At 43.5% G+C, this 24,839-nt stretch overlaps 1 protein-coding gene across 5 annotated transcripts in view; it reads left to right on the forward strand.

Moving 5' to 3' along the window:
* Positions 1-24,839, forward strand: part of ADAMTS18 (ADAM metallopeptidase with thrombospondin type 1 motif 18) — an 89,229-nt gene that overhangs the window by 57,440 nt on the left and 6,950 nt on the right. For 4 of the 5 annotated variants that reach the window (XM_077309768.1, XM_077309769.1, XM_077309771.1 and 1 more), the window contains 9 exons: positions 1,538-1,728; positions 3,594-3,724; positions 4,098-4,221; positions 5,899-6,143; positions 14,800-14,941; positions 16,564-16,690; positions 20,532-20,736; positions 22,732-22,923; positions 23,418-23,630. In XM_077309768.1, coding sequence (XP_077165883.1) covers positions 1,538-1,728; positions 3,594-3,724; positions 4,098-4,221; positions 5,899-6,143; positions 14,800-14,941; positions 16,564-16,690; positions 20,532-20,736; positions 22,732-22,923; positions 23,418-23,630 — 1,570 coding nt within the window. The remainder of the gene's footprint in view (positions 1-1,537; positions 1,729-3,593; positions 3,725-4,097; positions 4,222-5,898; positions 6,144-14,799; positions 14,942-16,563; positions 16,691-20,531; positions 20,737-22,731; positions 22,924-23,417; positions 23,631-24,839) is intronic. The other variant, XM_077309770.1, reaches the window with a different exon arrangement.

Below are 24,839 nucleotides of genomic sequence, written 5' to 3' on the forward strand. Positions count from 1 at the left end.
CATCCCAGCTCCTCATTCTTACAATGTTTATAGGATCTGCGGTGAAATGCCTTTCACCCAAAGACTCACCCCAGCATTTCAGTCATTGTGATTGTACTCTGTGTGTGCTTAGGAACCCAGCTGCAAACTTGTAGCAGGCAAAATTGGGATTGGGGGAAGGAGCCATCAAGCTCAAAGAGCTTTCAAACTCTTGGCTGTGTTAATGACTCTGGCTGAAGCTGGATCATTTATTTATTCATTTATTCATTCATTATTTATATACCACCCTCCCTTGAGGCTCAGGGCAGTTTTACACCTACTAGAATGAGACATCCAAAGAAACAGAGAGGGAATTGACCACAGTGCTAGAATACATTCTCTTGATCAAAATAATTCAGAGGTGGGACAGATTCCTCAAATTAGATTATAAATTCTAGGACACAGAGCAGAAGCTCTCTTCTATCTTGCTGTTCATCTCGAACGTCCACAATCCATTAAAGACTGCACTGTGGACTCCATCTGTCCCTTGCAGTAACATAAAATGGAGGGAAGTCCCAACCATAAGATCTAGGATTCTCATGAACTGAACACAGCTTCAAGTAACAGGAGTCTGTCCTATTTAAACATTGTTTAGGGAAAGTGCCAGGTGTAGAGAAAGGGGACAGCATGTTTTTTTTACCTTTTCTTTGTTCTCTTGCTTAGCCAGAATGTTTTAACTGACCATTGTATTCTTCTGTTTTCTTCTGTTTTGGATGCTCTAAGCCTGATCTCTGGAAAATGCACCACATCTAGTCAGTCTTGCTATCTGAAATGCTGTAAGGTTGAGAGGTGCATGTAAACTCCTCATGCCACTGATCAACTTCCCGTAATTTCTCAGCCTCCAGATGTCTGAGGAGATTTCCCCAATTCAACCCCAACATTCCCATTTTCTGTTGCTCTTCCTTTTTGGAATGATTATTCATTTTCATGCACTTTTCTGTTTTCTAGTGCCAAATTTGGCCTGCAAAAATGTGTTTATTTTTTTCAATGTTCCTTGGTCAACGTACCTGGTGTTGCCAGGTCCTTCAAAGCTGCCAGAGGGGGATGGACAGGAAGTGATGCTGGAGATGTTGCAGAGGAGCAACACTCTGGTTTTGGGGCAAAACTCTATGGTAGAATTTGCTTCAAACCATAGAGTTTTGCCCAAAAACCAGAGCATCACATCCCTGATGACCCTGATTTGCTGATGTTACTTCTGGGTGATGTCAGTATGTTGCTATAATTTTCCAGGTTCGGATGAGTTGGGGAGGAGTTCAAGGGAAGTCTCAATTTATCTACTTTGTATGTGTTTTTTAATGCTCCAAAGAAACTCAGAGAAGCACTCAGTTTTACCATTTTATCTTAATAAAACTGCGAGGTAGGTTAGGCTGAATTTCTGGGCCAAGGTCACCCAGTTCTGTTTAAAATATACTGAAATAATCTAGCCAGAACATGACACAAGCATGGAATACCATGGCCAGATTTTTATGGTGGAAACAGCCACTATGCTAATAATTTAGTGGATTATCACCTGCCAAAGGTTGTCTTTTCTTCCTAGGCCTCAGTATGGTGGAAAGTTCTGCCACGGCTCGAGTCGTATTTATCAACTGTGCAATATTCAGCCATGTGCGTCTAGTAGCCCTGACTTCCGTGCCCAGCAGTGTGCCGAGTATAACAGCAAGCCTTTCCGTGGATGGTACTACAAATGGAAGCCCTACACAAAAGTTGAAGGTAATCCAGTACCAGTTGGTGTCGTTTCTCACTCTTGTATAGCTTTGTGTTATGAATATGGATTGAGATATCACATAAGCCCTGTTCACATATCCATTGATGTGACATGCAGAAGACAAAGGGATTTCCCTTGCTACTTCCACTCTTGATCTTCATATGTTCAAGGCCCTGATGTGCATAAAGTTATGGCCCAACTCAGAGGTCACATACAATTTAAACTAACCAGGGTTAGTATGAGCATACGAATGTGGGCGCATCAACTCACTATGGTTTGGATTGGAAGGAGAAACAAGTTTCTGCAACCATGGTTTGGAATGGGTTTATTAACCATGGTTACTTTAAACGATGGTTTTGTTTAAGCTATGAATGTTAAAAGGCATCCTGGCAAACTTGGCATGTTCCTGGCTCCACCATAGCTACTATGTAGACTGAAATATTAGTTGGATCTCTGCAAGGGAAGTGGGCAAAAAAAGTGTTAAAAGACAGCATTTGTTGAGACAATCCATGACTTGAGTGCCATCTGGGAAATCCGTGCTCATGTCAAATCAAACACATGAGACAAGTTATTCTGAACTGTGTCCAGGGCCACCTCTGCATGCATACGTTCTAATACTCAGAAATGACTGTATGAACAATGTGTAAATCAGCCTTTATTATGGATTATAAGACTATAAAAAGAGCGCTGCTGGATCAAATCAGTAGCCAATCGAGTCCACTGTTGTGTTTGACACCGTGGTCAACCAGTTGACCTGGAGGGCCAAGAGAAAGAGCACAGATTCCAAGGCCCTCTCTGATGTTGCCCGCTAGCACTGGTGTTCAGAGATTTACTGCCTCTCTTTATGGAAGTTCCCTTTTCTGACCATGACTATGCATTGATGGATCCGTCCTCCTTGAATCTGTCCAATGGTGGCCACCATTGCATCCAGGCAGTGAATTCCACCATGTAATTTTTTGTTGTCTAGAATAGTATTTTCTTTCATCTATCTTGACCCTGTTGACTTCTTCCATGTGTACTTTGTGTTCTAATATTATGCAAGAGATAAAAGAACTTCCCTCTAGCCGCTTTCTCCATTCTTTTAATGTATATGTGCATAGGGTGTGGGCAGAGAGGTCCATGACTGTGGGGCTGGGGACACTGACCATGACTCCATTCTCTTCCCTCAAGACATTTTATTTTTAGGATGATGAACAGGACTGTGGTATGGTTCTAATAGTTGCTTGCATATAGTTCACAAGTGGATTGTTGGTGTTAGACAAACCAGTTGGTTTCAACTCCTCTACTGCTACAACCCAGCTTTCACAATATGGGTTAAACAAGTCAGTCTCTTTCGGACTCTGGCATATTACTCTACATAGTAGACAACCCTGATCCCTGGTTGTTTTCAAGAGGTTTTAAAATGAAATGTATGAAATAAAATGTAAAGCAATCTAATCCAAGAACTCCTCATCAAACCTACATTTGCCCTAAGAAAACCTTCTTTATCAACATCGATCACATTACAAGTTCCAAGGTGCCTAGATGCCAAGTGAGTTTGGGGGCTCGTGTTTTTAACTGGAAGAGATAATACTAAAATAGATGCGGAAAGATCATCTCGATTAGATCTGGCATTTACAAATGTGAATTTGGAGGGAAGCCAGCTACAGAGATATGTTCTGAGATATATGGAAAGAGTCTGTTAACAAATTTTTACAGAGAGACATCATAACTGAAAGAAATCTGCCTTGTCACTTGCACAAGAAAGTCCTAGAAATGGAGTACCATAATTGTGTATATAAGCATTAATTTTCAGCTTGAGGGAAGGCATTTTGGCCTTGGTAAATTAGGAGCAGTAATGGGGAAGATCTGCTGTCTTCTGTCCTTCCAGAGGAAGACCGCTGCAAACTCTACTGCACAGCCGAAGACTTTGACTTTTTCTTTGCAATGTCCAGCAAAGTGAAAGATGGGACGCCCTGCTCCCTCTACAGAGACGACGTGTGCATTGATGGCATTTGTGAAGTAAGCTTGGCCTGTTTTTCTCCCCCTCTATCACAGTGCCTTGGATATTGCTCAGTGGTGTATACCTGAAGTGCATGCTTTGCATGCAAAAATCTCAAAACTCAATATTGAGCCTTTTTTAGTTAAACAGACTGTAAAGTAGTGGGGCTTGAGAAGACTTTTTCAGACATCAGGGCTAAAAAAGATAAGGCATTACTGCTCAAGTTGGACTATGGAGTAACTCAATACAAGAAAGCTTAATGAGTTCGTTTTAATGAGATAGGTAACCAATCTGGGTTTTTTTTGGGGGGGTGGGGTGGGATGGGGGACCTTTGTATTCCCCTTTAGTCTTTCACTCACGTCTTTGTTGATGTTGTTGTTGTTGTTGTTGTAGCAAGTAGGGTGTGATCGTCGGCTTGGATCCAAAGCCATTTTGGATGCTTGCGGAGTTTGCAAAGGAGACAATTCAACATGCAAATTCTTTTCTGGCCATTACTTGACCCAGCCCAAAACCAATGGTAAGGAAAGCTGTTCTTTGGGATGATTAGGGCCAGTTTTTTTTTTTTTTTGCTACTTTGGGGATTCCACAACTGAAATGTAATTCAAGCCTTGGGAGTCTAGATTAGGCTGACAGTGCTGGTGAAAGGAGAAGTTAACTATTTCCTCTGGCCCTGCCTTCCTGATCTAAACTATCCCTTCCTTTCTTTTTTTATTAATATCATCTCACTAGGGGAAAAGGGTTCTCACCTGGATGGCCCAGTCTTGTTAGCTCTAGAAAGCTAAACAGGGTTGGCTATGGTTAGAATTTGGATGGGAAACCAGAAGTGAGTGTCTGAGGTGGATGTTTCATGGTTAATGATTCGTCACAGCTGTGGGTTTGCATGGGATGGAGCCTGTTGGCAGGGGAGTCCAGGGTGTGATCAGACTCCCTGGGGTTCGGGGCTTCCTTATGTAAACAAGTGTAGCCAACCCAGTAGGGTCAGCAAGGAAATCTGCTCTCCTAGTGGGGAATGGTGCATATCCCCAAGGTGCCTCTGGAGTCTGCGGGTTTCAGTGCAGTCCACTGACTGCTAGGTCAAGTTCTTTCTCCCATGCTGGGCCAACCCTCCCATGGAGAGGTAATAAAAGGTAAAGGTAAAGGTATCCCCTGTGCAAGCACCGGGTCATGTCTGACCCTCTAGTGTTTTCATGGCAGACTCAATATGGGGTGGCTTGCCAGTGCCTTCCCCAGTCATTACCGTTTACCCCCCAGCAAGCTGGGTGCTCATTTTACCAACCTCGGAAGGATGGAAGGCTGAGTCGACTGCTGGGATCGAACTCCCAGCCCCATGGGCAGAGCTTTCAGACTGCATGTCTGCTGCCTTACCACTCTGCGCCACAAGAGGCTCTGGAGAGGTAATAAAACTTATTTATACCCAACACTGGTGTGCGTTGCGCCTTATTCCAGCACATAATGCCCTCCTGCAAGTCAGTCCACAGATAACTTATTTATTCATTTAAAACATTTATTCCACTTCTCATGGAGAAAATAGCTGCCTTGGAAGGTGGATTGTTTGGCATTATACCCTAGCAAGGTCCTGCCCCTCCCTAAACTTCACCCATTACTACCCGAAGAAGTCACGGCTTACAATATTCAATGTAGAAAAAACAAATACAATTTCAGTTTTGAAATTCAATATTTCCTTCAGCAAAGTTCTTCCTTAATTCAACTGATGCAAGTATAAACGTGAAAATGATTAGCGTGACAGACCTCCATCCCAGGCTCCATTCTCCAGTCTCCAGATATTTCCAAACCCAGAGCGAGCAGCTGTAATTATGAGGAACAAGCAAAGCTAGAGCCACATATAGTTGGACATTGCCTTGTTGTGTTCACAGTACCATTTTGAGTGGCTTTCCCCTTTCTCCCAGCAATTTTAAGGGACTTAGAAGTGGGGTGACTCTGTTTAGGAATCCAATGTCAGGTTAGTGCCTGGATTTGCCTCTCTGCACAGGAGAATTCAGGAAGCAGACAGTCACAAAAATGCCATCTTAAAAGGCATATGAATCCTACCGAAAAGGATATCTGCAATGCTCCCTTAATGCTCAGATCAGAAGCATTGCTTTTGTAAGTCATGCTAGTTACAGAGAACTCACTGTGGGTTTCGTCTGGAAATAACTTTTTCTCTGGAAACACATATGTATATTTTCTATTTTAGATTATTACCCAGTCGTTACGATTCCAGCAGGAGCTCGCAGTATCGAAATCCAGGAGTTACAGCTGTCCAGCAGCTACCTAGCTGTCCGCAACCTGAACAAGAAATATTACCTAACAAGGGACTGGACGATCGACTGGCCAGGGAAATTCCATTTTGGTGGGACCATCTTTGATTATCAGCGTTCGTTCAGCCTTCCAGAGAGACTTTCAGCCATTGGGCCAACTAACGAGACGCTTGTCTTTGAAGTAGGTTTCTTCCTGTTCCTTTTGTCCTTGATGTCAGACAATTACCAGTGACAGCTAGAGCTCCATGTTTTTTCTCCGACAAATTAAAGGGGTGTGCAGAAGGAAAGCCAGCTGCAGAGTTCGTCAAGATGGTTTGCGTAGTCAGGCGAAAAGCGTTTGAAACTACGCGATAAAGATCAAGGCTGCATTTAAACAACCAAACAAACCATGCTTCACGTAGCCTGAGAACAGGTCCTCATACCTTGTTCCTCCTTAGTTCAGAATCTCGGTTTGTAGGCAAGAAACAAGGCACGGTTGGTTGGAATCGCTCAGTGAGACCCTGCCTCTCATCCCGAACATGTTGCAGTTTGTTCGTGGCATCCAAATTTTTCAGGATATAATGGAGGATGGGAGAAAGTTGCAAGATACTTTGGGTCTGCATTGAAGGGAAAAGGGGGAATATAAACGAGAAAAAAATGAATTAAAATGACAGTGTGGTATGTTGGTTATTGCACTGAACTAATACTAGGGAGATTCAGCTTCAACTTCCAGTGGGCAGGAGATTCATAGAGGAGGAAGAAGAAGAGTTGGGTCTTATTTGCTGCTTTTCTCTACCCGAAGGAGCCTCAAAGCGGCTTACAATCATCTTCCATCTCCTCTCCCCACAGCAGACACCTTGTGAGGTAGATGGAGCTGAGAGAGCTCAGACAGAACTGCTCGGTCAGAACAGAACTATCAGGACTGTGACGAGCCCAAGGTTGCCCAGTTGGCTGCATGTGGAGGAATGGGGGATCAAACCCACCACTCTTAACCATGACACCATGCTGTCCCTCAATGGTACTTCTTTCCAAGTACTTAACATTTGGCTTTTCACTTTTTTGGATTTAGAACAGTCATCCTGCTCAGCTTTGCTTATGATGTCTGCCTGCCACACAGAGGACAGAGGAAGGAAAGAATAGGTCAAAGAAATTGTCTGAGTGTGCTCTGACTGCAGACCAAAAAGGACAAGTTGTGCTGAGCAGAGCAGGCAAGACTCGCATGGCCAGAGATTATCCGTGAAAGGAGGCTAGAGAAGAACAAGGAGCAGGGGCTGAATGGCCTGTAGAGGTGCTATATTGTAGAAAAACCATAGAGAGGAAAGAGACAAGCTGTTCAATGCTACCCTAGGGGGCAACGTCATTTCAGGCATGAAACCAGAAGTAGCATTGTCCATCAGGGCAACATTCTAGGAGGTGCCCCAAACTCCACAGTTCTTGCAGACACTAAGATCCTTCTTTGCCTGAGATCCTGGAGAACTCCTTCTTTGTATTTGTCAATAATTCTTGAAGCCACAGAAAAATACATGCCTTACTCATAGCTTCCAGATGGGGAGTTTACAGAAGCCGATGCAAACGGATACAACACAAAACTCCAGTGGATTTTGAACCCACCCCACCATACAAGAGGCAGGTTTTAGCTGGAGGGGAAGAAAGAGCCCAACAATAGGGAAGATATATGATAGTCCAAAGATCATCTGGCTTCATGAATTCATACCGGCTTTTAGCATATGGTTTGAGTAATGTAGCTGTGTCATCTTAAGTGGAGGCATGCTGATTTTTTTTTTAAAGCTTCTAATCCAGTTAAGTGCTTAACACTAAAACGTTTTGTTGAGATTCCGGCACAGGTAATTTGAGGTAATCTGGTTTCAATTTATAGAACTTGTTCAAAGAATTGAGTGTTGTTGTTGTTTTTTAAAGCTGTTGGATAAGGAAGAACTGATTGTGGCTTTATCATTGCTTACACTGACTGCTGTCACAGAATCAATTCCCCATGTCGTTTCTGGAGCTGCAGCAAATGCAGAGGGCATCCTCAGAGGCAACAGCATTTACACAACAGCATTCCCCACACCCTCTGTGCCTCAGCCTTCCACGGCTGCCATTTCCCCCCAGCCATTAAGACCTTTTTTAAAAAGTCATTTATAGCAATTTTGCTGTAGTGAGGCAATGTATACAGTTTTATTTTTCCCCACCCCCACCCCATTGGGCATGGGGAGGTCAGTAGGAGCTTGCCCGATATAAGCAGGCAGTATTCTATTTGTAGACTAATGCACTAGCCATAGTAGCAAGAAAGGTTTACCACCAAAAATAAATGGTTTCCATTAGCTGGCCAAGGAAGAGGAGTAGGAGAGGAAAGTTCCTTAGACAACATGCTGTTGTCAAATTCAATTTGCAAAATTTGATGAACCACTAAGTGGTTTTAAAATAAAAATTTTCTTGGTGGCTTACCATGATGGAGCCTCAGAGCAGTGGTTGTGTACCACCAAGTACCACATACCAGAAGGCAACAGAGGAAGGCTTTAGCTTCAGTGCCCAGGCTGGTGTGACATCACTTCCAGGTTTTCTCCAGGAAGTGATGTAATGGCATGGGTAACACCATTTCCCCAAGGCTCTGCTTATCATAAGCTCTTGGGGTTTGGCAGCAATGACCTGGCAACCTTATACTCATTCATGCAGTAGCAAACAATGCATTGACATAGTACATGAACAAAGTATATGTGAATTCTAACATTTGTGAACATTTGTGATCCCTGTCTGCTCCCTGACTGATGTCACTTATCGATATATGTGGATTTTGAATTCTAGTGTTGAAAAATTTTCATGGTAAGGGAATATACAGTAGAGTGATAGCGCATTTGATTATTAAATAACACATTGTCAAACAAATGGCTTGGTTTTGCTCAAAGGACCGAGGCTACAACAGTTCCTCCAGGAACTAAGCAGTAAATGCAATATGTATGTCACTTTTGGGAATATAAAAGGCCAAGATTTTTGGCACATCTACATCTCTGGCACAATCTGAGCCTTGGAAAGGAAATAACAGCTCAGTTCAAAGGTAGCAGTCATATTATCAAAGACAAAGATGGATTTTGAAAGACCGCTAAGTAGATAAAACGTGCAGTAACTGTAGATGTTATTCCTGGTGATGTCCTAACTCTTCTTGGAGTGATTTGAAATTAGGTTCAGCAAATGGATTTTAAAAGCATCTGAAAACAGCTATTTCCCCCTTCCTCAGGTCTGAAGTTAGAAATGTGTGCCCAGTGCAATCACCACCCATCCTTGCAAGCCCCCAAGTCTGTTCAGTGTTATCACTCCAAATACCTGTGAAATGTAGGATTTTTTTCTTAAGGCATCTGCGTTCTGTGGGCCAGGCTCCCAGAGCACTCTAAGAAAACTACATTTCCCATAGTCAATAGTCAATTTCCCATAGTCTTGCTACTGAAGCTTCCAAGGTCTCAATAAGGGAGGTACGTCAGCTTGAATCCCAGTGCAAGCCAGAGATGAATTTTTGGAGGACTTTTGCTTTATGCACACTGCCGAGTTGATATAGGTGCTCTGGAAATAATAAATTATAAGAAGTAACAGCATTGCCTAAATCATATTTGAAATGTTGCTACCATGAGCCCAAAGCAGTTGGAAAGGTTTTTCAGGATTATAACTTGGCACAGATTTAATGAAACATTCAGCAAAACCGTCAAACATTAAGCTAAAGGAATAAAACTCTCCCTCCGTCCATGAAACGAGATGAGTTTATCTCCAGTACAACGGATGGATGGGGCACTTAACCAAATCCCAATCATTCACTCGAAGCAAAGGAAATAAAGAAAAAGGAACAAATCTTCAAAGGAGGTAAAGTTGTCTAATTAAAACCGATAAATCATTTCCGCTATCCTTTGTCGATGGGGAAAGTTGAGGAAGGAAACCAGGTGGAAGGACTTTGCTGATAATTTAGCAGCCACTGGGCGAGGGCCAGGGTGCAGTTCGAAAGCCGCCCTTTTATTATTAGCTACTGCATGATAAATTAGCTCTGATTTCCCCTAAAGAGAGTATGTGTTGGACAGAGCAAAGCCACACTTATGAGATACAGATGTAAACTCAGTGTAAGGGATAAAAGAGTTCCGCTTAAGTGAAAAAGATTAGACGGGCTGTATCCCTTCAACCAGCGAATTTAGCACATGACATTTCCTAAAGAGAGTGTGAGGAATACATAGAATGGCAAATGCAAACCAGCTGAAGAAGAAATGAGATCATAGAGAGACCTTTCAAGGATCCCTTTAATTGTCATCATCTTTGGTGAGGGTGTATGAACTCTGGGCTTTTCGTGTCATTTTGAAGGTTGGATTTAAAGTAACTTCGGAGAAAATAAGCCATGTCAACCCTTTGCCTTGGATACGGGCGAGGAAGAGGTTGGGGTTTTTCTTTCTTTGTGTCAACAGATTCAATTCTCTTCCTTTGGATGTGGGATTTCTCAATGGATTTGCATTGCATCTGTGCATTGCACAGGGTTTGTACTTAATTTGTACAGTAATACATATGGATTTATATGTATAACCATGATGATATCATGATGATATATTGGTGAATAAATAACCCTGGAAATGTATACAGGAAAACAATCGGAGTTATGCTTTTAATGAGATACCTGAAAGTCATATTGACTGATTATACATGGCAGCGGCCAGGCTAGGCCGCCGCTGGTTTGCCCTACCACTTCCTGTGTACTAACAGGGGAAGAATTCCCCTGGTGCACATGGTCTGCCCCAGACGCACAACTTCAGGGCAGAAAAGTTCAGCTGCATCTTACCATAGTATTGGGGGGGGGGGGGCAGGGGCTTTCCTTGCATGATGGTGGAATAGTGGCACGCTGCTATCCCACCATGAGGGGGGAATGACACCCCGTTTGGCTCTGTGGTGCCACACAGCTCTGTGAAGTTGAATGGGGCATTTTGTGTCCCTGCTGGGGCACCGTAGGTAGAGGGCCTGGCATAGGTGCTGACGATGGCCGAAATCAGCATTCCCTTATTACGGGGCATCTGAGACCCTAAAACGGGCCAGGGTTGGGAGGAGGCTGGGTTGATGGTGATGCCGTGTGTCAGTGGGCATTTGCCCCATTGCCATGTGAGTGCCACCCTGCTTTATCCCTCCTGTGCATAGTCATTACAATAAAATAAGTAATGTGACTGCTTTGGCATGAGATGTCCATGTTTTTATCTCTTCTTTATAGCTCTCTAGGGACAGCCCAAGGGACAGCCCAACTGTAGATCTTAGCGTACTGTCAGGAGAGAGATTCGAGTGGGTAGCTGGGTGGGTCTGAAGTAGCACAACAAAAATTGATTCCCATAGCATTTTCTGACACGTGGGAATGCACTGGTGATTGAGAGCTGGGCAAAAGCAGAGAGTGGTGGCCTCTGGAAGTATATTTTAAATGGTGGGCTCCAAATCAGATATTTGTATATTAGAGAGATTAGTCGGAGCAGCATCAAACAGATTTTTCTTTGCCACCCAGCAAGCCCTTTGATATTATGCATGAGTGCATTTCTCATAACAATTAAACCACTGAGGAAGACCCCTTGGGGGTGAAACACGTTTGGTCTATTCCAAATTGGTCTATTCTATGCATAGTTAGAATTGTGATGTTTCTAAATTATAATGACTATGGGATTTACAGATGTTCTTAAAAAAATTTAACTAGTGCATTTAATGTAACAAATATTTGCAATTTTTACTTTCAGAGCTTTCCAGAGCCCCATTTAGGGCAATTCATTTGTATGCCACCCTTCCCCTAAGGCACAGGTTGACTCACAACCTTCTGTAAGATACATACATATAATAATTCATTCAATTAATTTCACTTTCATTCCAGTTCACTTAATTTAAGTTAAGAACTGTATCAAAGTCTCTCTGGTGGGAGCGGGGGGGGGGGGACATAAAGCATTCTTGATGTTAGGATTTAGAATCATAGAATCATAGAGTTGGAAGGGGCCATACAGACCATCTAGTCCAACCCCCTGCTCAACGCAGGTTCAGCCCAAAGCATCCTAAAGCATCCAAGAAAAGTGTGTATCCATCCTTTGCTTGAAGACTGCCAGTGAGGGGAAGCTCACCACCTCCTTAGGCAGCCTATTTCTGTTATTAAAAGTGGTGGATGTTCTGATAGTAATCTAGAGTTGTTAAATGCATTCAGTAGGGAGGCCAGATAGTCAGAAACAATTTCAGGTCTTAATCAGAGTGGAACAACTCTGTCTTATAGGCCCTGTAGAATTGTTTAATATTCCACAGGGCCATGGTCTCACTTGGAAGAGCATTCCATCATGCCGGAGCCAGGGGTGGGGATCTTGAGCGAATTCTGTATGCTCAGTCTTAAACTTCTTGAAGGGCCATAGTGGAAGAGGCAGTCTTCTGTTGCTGATTCTGGTGACTTACTTTATAGGGGACCATGGCAAAGTATAATGCCATAGGATCCACCCTCCAAATCATCCATGTGCTCCAGGGAAACTGATCTTGGTTGCTTAGAAATCAATTGCAGTAGCGGGAGGATGGCAACCCTCATTTCATATTTGCTATTTTAAGCCATAGCTAGAATGTCTTTAATTATTTGGTGTAATTAATTTAGTTGATCTGTCATGACCACATTGCAGGCGAAAATCCCCAGGACAATTCAAAGAGAGCGTTGACATACATTTAAAAGAAACTGCTATACTAACCCACAAATGTTCTTATCCATTTAATATACTTGTAAAGGCCAAGGAATGCAAAGGGGGAACAAAGAGAGAGAGAGAGAGAGAGAGAGAGAGAGAGAGAGAGAGAGAGAGAGAGAGAGAGATACACAGCTGGTTTAGAATATTTATTGTTTTAAGTCTAAAATCTAAATTATCAGGGAAAGAAACCGGCCGTTTACTTAAGAGGGTTCATTGTGCCCGTTGCTAGCTTTCTGAAGCTCTCAGCAAATGTCTTGTTCTTCAGGCTTGATCTGGAAGATCGTAGCCATAGAACCTGTGGTTTGTGAATGTAAGAAGTTGTAAATTTTATAACACTGCACCCTGCGGTCAAAGCTGCTGAGTGTTGTGTCTGAAGCCAGGTGGTTGGTGTGTTAAAGGTAGATGTTAAACAGTTCTGTGGAAGGACCTGGAAATGTTTAAGAGCTTGTTTGCCAGCTGTAAATTTGGGAGCAAACGCCAGTTGGCTGGGAAGTCTCTGGAATATGTCCAGTTAAGTAGACTGAAGCACTGGAGGTCTTTTCCAAATTTGTAGTTATAATAATATGGCAGCGTGCACTGACCGTAGATGTTTGACTGCTAAGGGAAACCATTTAAAAAAAGAAAAAAGCAAGACATGGTTATAGGAGGAGAGAAATATGCCTTCTGAGGGTTCTTGTTATTTGACAACAGTTTCTTAATGGGACATAAATATTATTCAATATTTTGGATGCAGATGAAAGTAAGGTCAGGCTCCTAATTTTTGCATTGATGTGATGCTTGGTCTTCCAGCATGTAGCAGGGTATCTGGCTGCATTGGCTAAGCCAACTGTCCCCAACCCCCGGTCCGTAGAGTGGTACCGGTCCGTGGGTCAGTCGGTACTGGGCTCGGCTCCTCCTTGTCCTCTTCCCCGGCTACTGCCTCAGGGGCTGCCCTGCCACTCTGCCGCTGGCTCACCTTTTATGCTTTCTGGCGGTTGCCATGGCTGGGGCTCCCCCTTGGCGTGGCACTGTGCAGCTGCTGCTGGCAGCGCCCCCCCAGTGGGTGACAGGAAGTCAGGGGTGCCTGTGGGAAAGCAAGCTAAGCAGGGGCTCAGGCAGCGGCAACGTCCCTCAGCAAAAGACTACCCCCCCCGGGCCTCAGTAAAATTGTCAAGCATTGACTGGTCCTCGGTGATAAAAAGGTTAGGGACCACAGGGCTAAGCCATGGGACCCTATGAAGGAGGATTAGTAAACAGAGAAAGAGGAATGAGAACACTGAAGAAAGCTCGAGGTTAGAACCTGATGAAAAACTGAGGGAAAATGGCCATTTTGCTCCAGGGATAAGGAATCATATTAGGGATGCCAGGCTGCCCCATGGTATCCCCAAGAGGATTCAGGGCACACTGGCATGAGACTGGCCTGCAGTGTAATTTCTGGTAAGGAAGAAGGTGATGTCAAGAAGTTGGGGGTAATGTTCTAGGAATACACTCAAACTCACTCCTATCCCTCTCCTCAATTTCTCTCTGCCACCCCTGAAGTGCCAGTGGGCAATAGAGTAGATGTTTGCCAGGTTTATCACCGTAGCGGGAGACCTAGGATCCCTAAATTGTCTCCATTACACTTCTGGTGGTGAAGCTAGAGATGGGAGCCCCTGTGTTTAACAAGAAAAACAAAAGGAAAATGGGGGGTTCTGGGTTTTAAAAATATAAATCTCTCAGTTTTTTCCTAAAAGTTGAAACATTTGAGAGAACACTGTAAAGAATCTCCCATTAGATATTTTCTCTTTAGAAATCAGTAAAATACTTCTTGAGGCAAGGTTGATGCAGGCATTATGGTGTCAAAGAATATTCAGCTGATTAGAAAAATACACAATTTACCGTCTTTCTGTGAAGGAAAGGAAAATTCACGTAGTAAGAAGCACAAAAACAATCTAGTGCCATCAAGTACCGAGGTTTCCCATTCACTTCTATGGGAGGTAAAACATGAGGCATACACATAGGGTGGCCTGAACTCTCCTGTAAAGTGCATGGGGAGCTCCTACAAGTTGTTCTTCATGTAGACATCACAGCACAAATACATTAGATTCTGGACTGATGTGATTCTGTGACACCTTCAGAACTGTAGAATCTGGTCTCTTTAATTGCCTGTTCATAATCTATATCCTAACTCTGTCTCATATCTAGATCTTGCTACAAGGCAAAAATCCTGGCATTGCCTGGCAATACACATTCTCAAAGGCCATCAATGAGAACAAGATATTCACCAAAGGACATAGCTACCAGTGGGTGACAGTACAGTCAGATTGCTCTGCTTCGTGTGGTGGGGGTGAGTAACCTACAGTGTTTTACAGTAACGTTTCTGTAATCCTTCCCAAGTAATGTGATTTAATATTTTTTAAAAGTTGAACTGTTAAAGATTGTGCACTTGGGAAGGACAGAACCTTTTAAGATCTCTGAAGAAGGACTAAATTTACCATGACTTAAGCCAAATTCCCAAAAGCTTTTTATGGTGACTTTTTAATAGTACTGTTACATTCCAAATTATCACACAATTGTGTATCCTATGGCTTATTTGCTTCTGGCTGAATACTCAATTTGTAGGTAGGAGAATTGGTGCTAAAATATATGGGAATGGATCTTACCAACTTTCCTGTTCATGCTCACTGTACTCCCCTTCTCACTAAAGCTCCTGTCTCAAGGGGCTTTGGTCCAACTGGGACTCACAGTCGATAGCAGGCCTTCTCCACTAAGGTTTTGTGGAACCCTGGGGTTTCTTGATGGCCCTGAAAAGGTTTCCTGAATGGATGGGGGGGGTTCATTAATTTTTTATTGGGTATTATGACCATATATGGTCATGTTGACCTGCCCTCCCTCCCAAAATGGCCAATGATGGGCCTGGAGGGGGTGGGAAGGAGAGGGCCCCAGGTCAGCTATCCTTCCCAACCATGTTCTGCATGATTGCACCACTTCTGGAGTTTCTTGAAGCCTGGAGAATGTTTCAGGGGTTTCTCAATTGTAACAAAGTTGAGAAAGGCTGGTCGAAAAACTTAGCCATTTTTGGTGGTCAGAATATGCCACTTCTATCAGCTAGGCCAAGAGGAAATCTGATAGGATCCAACCCACAGGGCTGGTCAAAAACACCTAATAAAGTCATTCTTTCAAGGAGAAATGTGTGCATGTGTGTTGGGGGAGAACAGGACTAACACAAAACAATGGAAGAGAATTTGCAAGGGGCAGTTAGGAGGATTCCACAGCAGCAGCGGCATGGGGGACACATTTCAGTGGTGGAGCTGGTCCGCTGCTTTCTGCATCCCTGTGGGAGACACGTCTTGCGATATTGCTACACCCCTTCTTCCAGCAAAAGTTGTAACCGTTATAAGGCAAAGCAATTATAAGGATACAATTCAGTAGCCATGGAACATTCAGCCACAAGCAACTGCAGGGAAATATGACAGTCTTGTCTTTTTAAAATAAAAGTCCCATAAACTCATAGGGTTCCTTGTGTTGTATGCTGAGCATGATCTCATAGAGGAGAATGCAGCCAATTTGCATAGAAAAGAACATGGGAGTCCCTGCCCTCATTTAGTTTCCCGACGGAAAATCCCTGTATCTGGTTTTTGAGAGCCAGCTTGGTGTAGTGGTTAAGGATGGGTTCGATTCCCTTGGTGTAGTGGTGAGCTGGGTTTGATTCCCTGCTCCTCCACCTGCAGCCAGCTGGGTGACTTTGGGCTCATCACAGTCCTGATAGTACTGTTCTTACAGAGCACTCCTGTCAGAGCTCTCTCATCCTCACCTCCCTCACCGGGTGTCTGTTGTGGGGAAAGGAAGGCAAGGCAATCGTAAGCCACTTTGAGACTCCCTTGGGTTGTGAAAAAATGGAGCATTAAAGCCAACTCTTCTTCTAAAATTGTGCTGGATCTCATTTTGCATGTATTTTTATCTCCCCAGGGCACTTAATAGCAAAAGCTGTCTGTTTACAAGATCACCGCACCCGAGTCAACTCCTCTTTCTGTGGCCCAAGGACAAAGCCCTTAACAGAGACAAAGATCTGCAACACAAATCCATGCCCAGCCTAGTAAGTCCGACCAGGCATCCAATTTTTTTTCTAAGTTTTTGCATGCATCCGGCATCCACAGATTTCTCAAACCAACCTGTTTCTTTTTGGATACTTTGCTCATTGCATTTTTATCCCACTGAATGAAGAGAATGCTGAGTGCTTCTTTATCCCTCGGATAGGCCTTCCTACTAGGCTTTATTGTGAATGTCAGCAACACAAGAAGGCTGCATCTGGGGTAGGAAGTAGTACAAGCAAGAGGAGCAGACAAAATGAAGTTAGAATAAATGGCAAAAGAGCTCCTTTTAGTTATTCCTTGGTGCTAAGCAGTTGGTATGCCAGGGGCAACTATGCTGGGGGTTATGGCTCCCCTCTTGCCATTTCCCTCTTGGATGAGGTTTATGGGGGGGGGCATAGTGGATTTTTGCTGTATGTTCTCTAATCGATATGCTGTAATTTTATGTCAATGAATGAATGAATGAATGAAAATCCACCAGATGGCCTGCTTGTAATCTACTAGAACTTCCTTCTCTTTAATGGCTTCTAACTTGTGGAGAAGGCACCCTGGGGATGTCAGGAGTAGGTTGTCAGCAAGCTTGGCAACCCATGAGGGGGCTGGAGGCCAGGACATGGTAGTGGGTATGAGATCACTGATTCACTTCCAGGTACAACCTCCAAGTAGCAAAGGGTAGCTGTAAGACTCAGCAGAAACACTGTGGTTTAACCACATAATTTTTGTCAGTTCCTAGACCCACCCTTTGTCACTTTCCAAGGTTGTACTGAGAAATTACTTAGGAGGATCAGCAGCATCACTGTTTTTTTCTCCAGGGGGTGACTGAATGTGCCAACGGGAGGCCTGGTTAGTTTAGTCAGGAGGCATCATCTTTGCAAAGCTTTTGATGGTGTTTAATGGCAGATATATGTTGGGGGAGTTAATGGGATTCTATTATGTTTTGTTATGTTTTGAATCAGAATTGTAAACAATCTGGAATCACAAGGGAAAGGTGGCATATAAATATTTTAGGAATAGCAATAAATCAGTTCATTTATAAATGGTTGGATTCAAAACATAGGGTTGGATCAAGAGAATCCTTCCTCTCTTGGAAGGCATCCTTTCTGCTCAGACAAGTGATTCTTTGGTCTCAAAAGCACTCCTTCCATAATGATCCAGTACCATTGTTTGGATCCAACCTACTGTACGAACAACCTTTGTTTAATGAAATACAGAGTCCGTAATGCATTTTATGCGTTCAGCCATATTTAACCAATGCCGTCTAATTTTCTGAGAAAGCTAAAGGGGAAAAGGAGTATAGGATATAATATCCAAAAGGAAATTGTAGCAGAACCACAAGAAGGCAGAGATAAGGTTTAATTGGGGTAACGTATCATGTGACAGCTTCAGCGATTTCATTGCCTTGAGCCACGTCACTGTCTGAACACTAATTTTAAGTAATCTCACTTGCCAAATAATCTATTTGCATGCGATTAATCTTCTGCCAAGCGTTATTTTTGGACCAATGGGCTTAGCGTCTTGTAGACAGAAAAGCCTTCTATTACGTTTCCCTTGGCTTTCTTTGGGATTGTTTTCCTTTGCCTTCTAATTGTGGTTGGCAGCTTCTGAAACATAGCATTTATTGTAATCAAGAGAAAAGCCACACAAGTTGCTCCCATCGTATTCCCTTGCCATTATTGGAAAGCCTGAGTACATTTTGAAGGTGGGTGTGTAGGTCTTAAATGTCCAGTCAAGAGATGCTCACTCTGAAACCCTCTGTAGCTTTCCAGAAAGAAACACTGTACTAATAAAAGTAGTTTGCTATTAGTTTCACATTTTATCATTTGATTGTTGCCATATTTTGTAGTCAGCTTGCCAATTGACTGAAGAGTTCTATTGTATTTGTGAGCCACCTTGCGTACCAGTGAGAAAGGTGGATTACAAAAGGAAAATCACCTAACCCATAGTGATGCTGTGCAAATAAAAGGAGGGGAATCATGGGTACTATCATGAACTTCTTGGATCAAGGTCAGAATAGACATGCTAAGAATGGGGGGGACCTGGAAAGTGGAACAATCATTTTTTTTTTGGATATTCAGCTTCTTTTAGGGATCTCTCAGTAATTGTTGTAGTCTTTTTTGGGTCTTGTTGGTTTACATTAACAGGTGACTGTAATATAGTAAAACAATGCCCTGATGTTGCTGTGGACCATTGTAGTAATGCATAAAACCAACTAACATCCATAAGTTTGAAGGTTTTATGGTGCACCGAATTTGCTCAGATAGCTCAACAGGTTGAATTCAAAAGCGTAGGTTAAAACAGCAGCTGAAACCACACACACAAAATTCCTATAGATTCAAATATGAGTAAAAGTTACAATTTCTATATTAAAAAACCCATCAAATCACAAGCTAAGTCGCAATGCAGGAAGTAAATTTGATTGCTACTTTACTTTCTGTCACTTTCTGAAATTCTATTGTTTAAACTCTTAGAGGGCATGTAATGTTAGCTCCTATTGTAGATTTGTGGCATTTATACTTTTAGTGCAATCCAAGCAACAAGGGCCCATCAACAGAATCTCAAGAGCAGGAAGAGAAAAAACCAAGCTGACAATATGGGGATTAAGTGGTGCACAGTCTCCATTAACATCCCACTTTTAGACCTCATGGAGGTTGATGAACTGTATGATAAGTTTAATCAGGCCTAACCTAGACGGTTCTCCAGGGAAGTGTCTTTGGCGCCCTTTTCCTCAACTTCAGATACTTTAGAGAAGTCAATCTACCTTCTCATTTTGCAGTTCAGAAAGGTCCCTATTACACTTTTACTCCACCCTTCCTGAAAGGAACTCAGGGTTCTGAGTTCTCCCCAACATTTTTTCTCACAACAGAACTGTGAAGTAGGATAAGGTGAAAATGCCTGAATCGCAGTCACAAATTTTGCTTCCTAGCAGAACTGGCCCTTTAACCAAAGTCCAGTCCAATGCTTGTACATCTGCTCATTTTATTCCCCATTTTAATTATCATATCTCCTTGGGATTTTTTCCTTTGCCAATTCTGTGAAGCCTTTGGCATGCCCTGGAGATATATTTGTCTGTCAGTGGTCAGTTGATTAATTTCACCTCTTTCTTTATATATATAGATAGATTTCAATCATCTGCCAGAGAACAGCTTCTAAGTTGGCCAAACTCTAATTATAGGGCTGCTGAACTAAGAAAGTTCTTCCTTCCTTCATGCTAAAGCTTAATACAGCTTGGGGAAAGTCGGTGTGGTATAGTGATTAGAGCACTGGGTATAGTTTGGGCAACAACCAGCTTCACATTCTTGTGAATGTGATATCCAGTGGGCAAGATTTGGCGAGTCACCCAATCTGCTTCACAGAGTTGCTATGGGATGGAAAGAATGGGATGACCATGTACACTGTCCTTTGGAAGCAGGGAGGGGCAGGGTAAAAATGTCATAAGTATAGAGTTGAATTGGCTTTCTTCTTCAAAGGAAATGGCAAGGGAAGATACAGATGGCAGATGTGGACTGTCGCTCTCTTCGTTCTAGATGAAAACCTTGAATAATACCCTTCTAATCTGAAGAATGTGAAGAGTTTGTGTATGCACAGAAAATGTAAACCAGTGGCAACTTGCTTAACATTTTATGGTTCATTTCCTATGCCCCTGCTGTTTATTTATTTTTAAATGACCTCTCAGATATAAGTATCTCCCTAGGACCTATTGCATTGCATTGAATTAAGAATTTGGGTTCTAGCCATAGGATTGGATCTTAAATTGCGACTCCACCCAAAAAAAAAAAAAGTTCTTCCATGATCACGTTGGGATCTATACCAGGGATCCAAACCCAATGAATCTGTTCTTTCCTGAAGCTGGTTGGCAGGTGAATGGAGTGTTTGCAGCCAGACCTGCGGCGGAGGAGAACAAAGCCGTCAGATACAGTGCATCCAGAGAAAGAACTTTCAGAAGGAGGAAATCGTGGCCCATGCTCTCTGCCCTGTGAGCACTCCAGCACAAATACAGGCCTGCAACATCCAAGACTGCCCACCAGAATGGAGTCCTGGCCCCTGGTCTCAGGTAATTAAGAGAAATAACTGGCATGATCCATGTTTCCAGTGGTGTTACACAATGCCCAGCCACTAAGCCATCCTTATCTGGAGACTGAAGGAGGGAGGGAAAAAGAGAGCAAAATAGTTCTTTCTTGCCTGTCGTGTGAGGACAGAACTGCTGGTGGCTGATGTGAAAGGGAACCATTTGCCTCTCACCTTCTCTTATTGCATCCTCCCAGCCCACATGGCTGTTACTCCATGCAGGTCCTACAACCCAGGAAACCAAGTTTCCGGGGGTCAGAAATGGCCAGGGGCGGGAGGGGGAATGGAAAGGTCGGGGATCCCTGCACAGACCTGACAAGGTCCTTGCACTGGATCCAACCCTCTGTAATGAACTGCAGCCTAAGCATTTGGTATTAGTAGACTGGATAAGGATACGGCATCATGCCAGGCAGGGAAAGGTATTCCAACCTCACCATCATGCAGATGTTTCCCCCAAAGTAGGCGTTTCATGTCGGAGTCACATTAGCAACGCCGTAATAATATTAATGTGTGAGCTCTTCCTTTCGATAGTACAAATCTAAGCAACTTGATATCCATCCTGGCACAGAAAACACCGTGCTTAGAAGCATAGATGGTAGCCTGGGGCCTTGAGCAAATTCCGAGAGACACACGCCTCGGTTTCAGAAAGACACAGGAAATCTGGACGGCGTTCACGATCTACGTGAAATGCACGTTTGCCATTTTGTAAAGCTGCCAAGGCAGGTGTTATTGCAGGGTTGTAATTGGAGTGGATAAGCCCCTGCAAAGCCTTTCAGGGTAGTGTAGCGCTTGCTCTGAAATTGGGCAAGGGAAAAAAAAGTCTTTGCTGAATGGCCATGATGGACATTGAAAATGTTGGGGCTGGACTCAGCTGAAAACCTTGCTTCCTGCTGCAGCCCTCCCATGCCTCATCCTATGCCATTGTCAAAGGCTGCTCCAAACACTGGGAAAGGCTTTTCAAGGGCTGCATGGGCCAATAGGAGGAAAGGGGAGATGTGAAAGCTTTGTGATACAAGCTCCATTCATGATTTTCTGAATGCACAAGGACACATGAAGCTGCCTTATGCTGAACCACTGGTCCATCAAGGTCACCATTGTCTCCTCTGACAGGCAGCAGCTCTTCAAGGTCTGAGGTCAAGATCCTGCTGCCTGGACCTTTTAACTGGAGATGCCCGGGATTGAACCTGGGACCTTCTGCATGCAAAGGAGATGTTCTACCACTGAACCATGGCCCCTCCCCAAGTCATTATTATTTTTCTGATCATATTGCCTATTGTGTGATCCGCCTGTGCAAACCTCCCCCTACCCCTATTATGGACTTAAATGGAGAGGGAATAACATTGTCCGTATATTAATAGAATAATAACGAGTTTTGGTTTCACCCACCTGCTTAGAATTAGGTAGCAGCTTGATGAGCTAAAGTCAGCCATCGCTAATTTTACCATATTTGATTCAGGCTTTTTTCCAGTTTGCTGCTCCCCACATTTTCATAATCAGCAGCCTGCTTTATTTGGTGAAGTAACCTGTGAAACCGTTATCAAGACATACATATGTTGACACAAGCTGAGAATTAAGATCAGGTACATTAAAAAGATGCCTAGATCAGAGGTAGTCAACCTGTGGTCCTCCAGATGTCCATGGACTACAATTCCCATGAGCCCCTGTCAGCATTAGCTGGCAGGGGCTCATGGGAATTGTAGTCCATGGACATCTGGAGGACCACAGGTTGACTACCCCTGGCCTAGATGACTGGACCACTTTGGGTTAGATCTTAGGACTCCCTTCTAATCAGTGATGAGTTTTGATCTGGAAGATGAAGTTTTGTTCTGGGAAAAATGAGTCATGAGATTCAATCCTATGAGTATTTCCATTTCCAAAGATACGGATGAAGTCTGCTTGGTCCATTGTTTCACAGTGAAAGAGAAGTGCCAAATTAAATTGATTCACATCTGACCTTAAATCTTCTCTCCCTCTCCTAAAGTGTTCTAAAACATGTGGACGAGGCATTGCGAAACGTGACATTTTTTGCAAAAGTGTGGGATCCTCCGTGATGAAAATCCTGCCAGAGAGCATGTGCAATGGTGCACCAAAGCCCGAAATGCAACAGATGTGTGTGTTGGGACGCTGTCCTAAAAATGAACGTCTCCAATGGGTTATTTCGGCTTGGAGTGAGGTAAATACAAGGCATGCAACCTGAGGTTCGGAGGCTGGTTATTCACATATCTGGCTATTTTACATTCAGAGTGCCAAGTTTTACTGCTAATGCACAGAAAAGAATGGTGTCCTCTCAATACTGAATTCTAATAACCCATTCACCCATTTCTAAGGCAGTGAGAAACAGATGAGTCTAGTTCCTTGGGAAGGATGCTTCATTACTATGGAGACCATGAGGTCCAAAGGTGGTTTGTAGAGCTAGCCTTGGCATAGATGTTAAAATGACCTAGAAGAATAAGGCCTCAACGTTGCTTTGGAGTCTCTCACAAGGTTGGTTAGGACAATGTCTGTGTAGTTGCCCATTGTTATGTGAAGAGAATCGCCTCCCCAATGGAATAATCTCCACAGCCAGGGCTACAGCCACCTCACTGGGGAGAAGTAATCTTCAAACCAGAAACATCGACTGAAACCTTCTGCCCCCACCCAAATGTTTGTGTGCTTTGTCCTCTGCAGTGTTCTGCCACCTGTGGCCCAGGTGTAAGGAAGCGAGAGATGCAGTGCAGTGAGAAGAACATCGGAGGCAAACTGATCACCTTCCCCCAACGGCGATGTCGGAACCTGAAGAAGCCACATGTTGAGCTGGAAGAAGTGTGCAACCGAGGAGTGTGTCCATTGCACCATGTGTACAACAGGGTGTCAGGATGGTATTCTTCACCTTGGCAGCAAGTAAGAGAGATGACTAAATCAGTCATTTTTTGAGATGTCTCCCAGAGTGCAGTCCTTAGCAGAGGTACACCCTTAACCATTAACTTTGGAGGGTGTGACTCTGTTCAGGATTGGGCTGTTCATGTAGCAGTCAAGGACAATGCTGTCCAATGCTTCTGGTATTTATATCCCACCTATTTTGTCATCAATGTAGATTGGGCACGGGGTAGATCATCTTATATATTCTATCCTTCCTTCCAGTGGCTCCCTCCTAGGAGTTGAGGACAGCACACATAACTCTCATCTCATTTTATCCCCACAACTCTGTGAGTAGAGGTGGCAAGAGAGAGAGAATGTCTGGTCCAAGCTGACACAAAGACATCAGGGTAGGGTTAGGATTTGAACTCAAATCTCTCTCCAACACTCTAGTCACGATACCACATGAGTTCTCACATCTGCCGTGGTGTATTAGAGTGGGATCTAGGGTACTGGAAAACTCATTTCCTAAGTCTGCAAAATTGAGAAGGCTAGTTTTAAAAAATGCAGTCTTCAAGCAAAGGTAGGATACACACTTTTCTGGGATGCTTTAGGATGCTTTGGGCTGTTCCTGCGTTGAGCAGGGGGTTGGACTAGATGGACTGTATGGCCCCTTCCAACTCTATGATTCTGTGATTCTGGGGAGAACATCCAATAACTTATTTCTTCCCCTCCAACATGAAAAGTCATTGTGTCTAAGGAGGACAGAAACAGTTGCTGCTTCTACACATTTGAACCAGACCTTAGGTCATCTGCTAAGGGTTCATTCCAGTTATTCCTGACTGTCCACCCACCTGTCCATCCATGTGCCTGCCGGTTTCCCCACCCGTCCACCCATCCAATTTTGATCATGCCCTTCCTCCAAGGAGCTCAGGATGGCCTATATAATTCTCTTTTCCTCCTTTTTGTCTTCTCAACATCTCTGAGAGTGAGATTAGGCTGAAAGTGAGTGGCTTATCCGAGGTCGCCAAATGGGTGCTACAGCTAAGTGGGTAGTCTGAGCCTCCCCGATTTTGTCATCCGTACTTAAACCCCACATCCTGCAAAATCCATTCTGCTAATTTTCCTCTGTGCAATTCTCAGCCACCTTTCACTAATCCTGTATGCTACATTCCATGAACCTTTTTCTCTGTCTTTCTCCTGAGAGCTGCCCTGTGGTTGAACCATTACAAATCTTTATGTGCGCTGTCCTTA

The sequence above is a fragment of the Paroedura picta genome, chromosome 14, assembly GCF_049243985.1.
Source record: "Paroedura picta isolate Pp20150507F chromosome 14, Ppicta_v3.0, whole genome shotgun sequence".
In the NCBI taxonomy this organism is placed as follows: Eukaryota; Metazoa; Chordata; class Lepidosauria; order Squamata; family Gekkonidae; genus Paroedura; species Paroedura picta.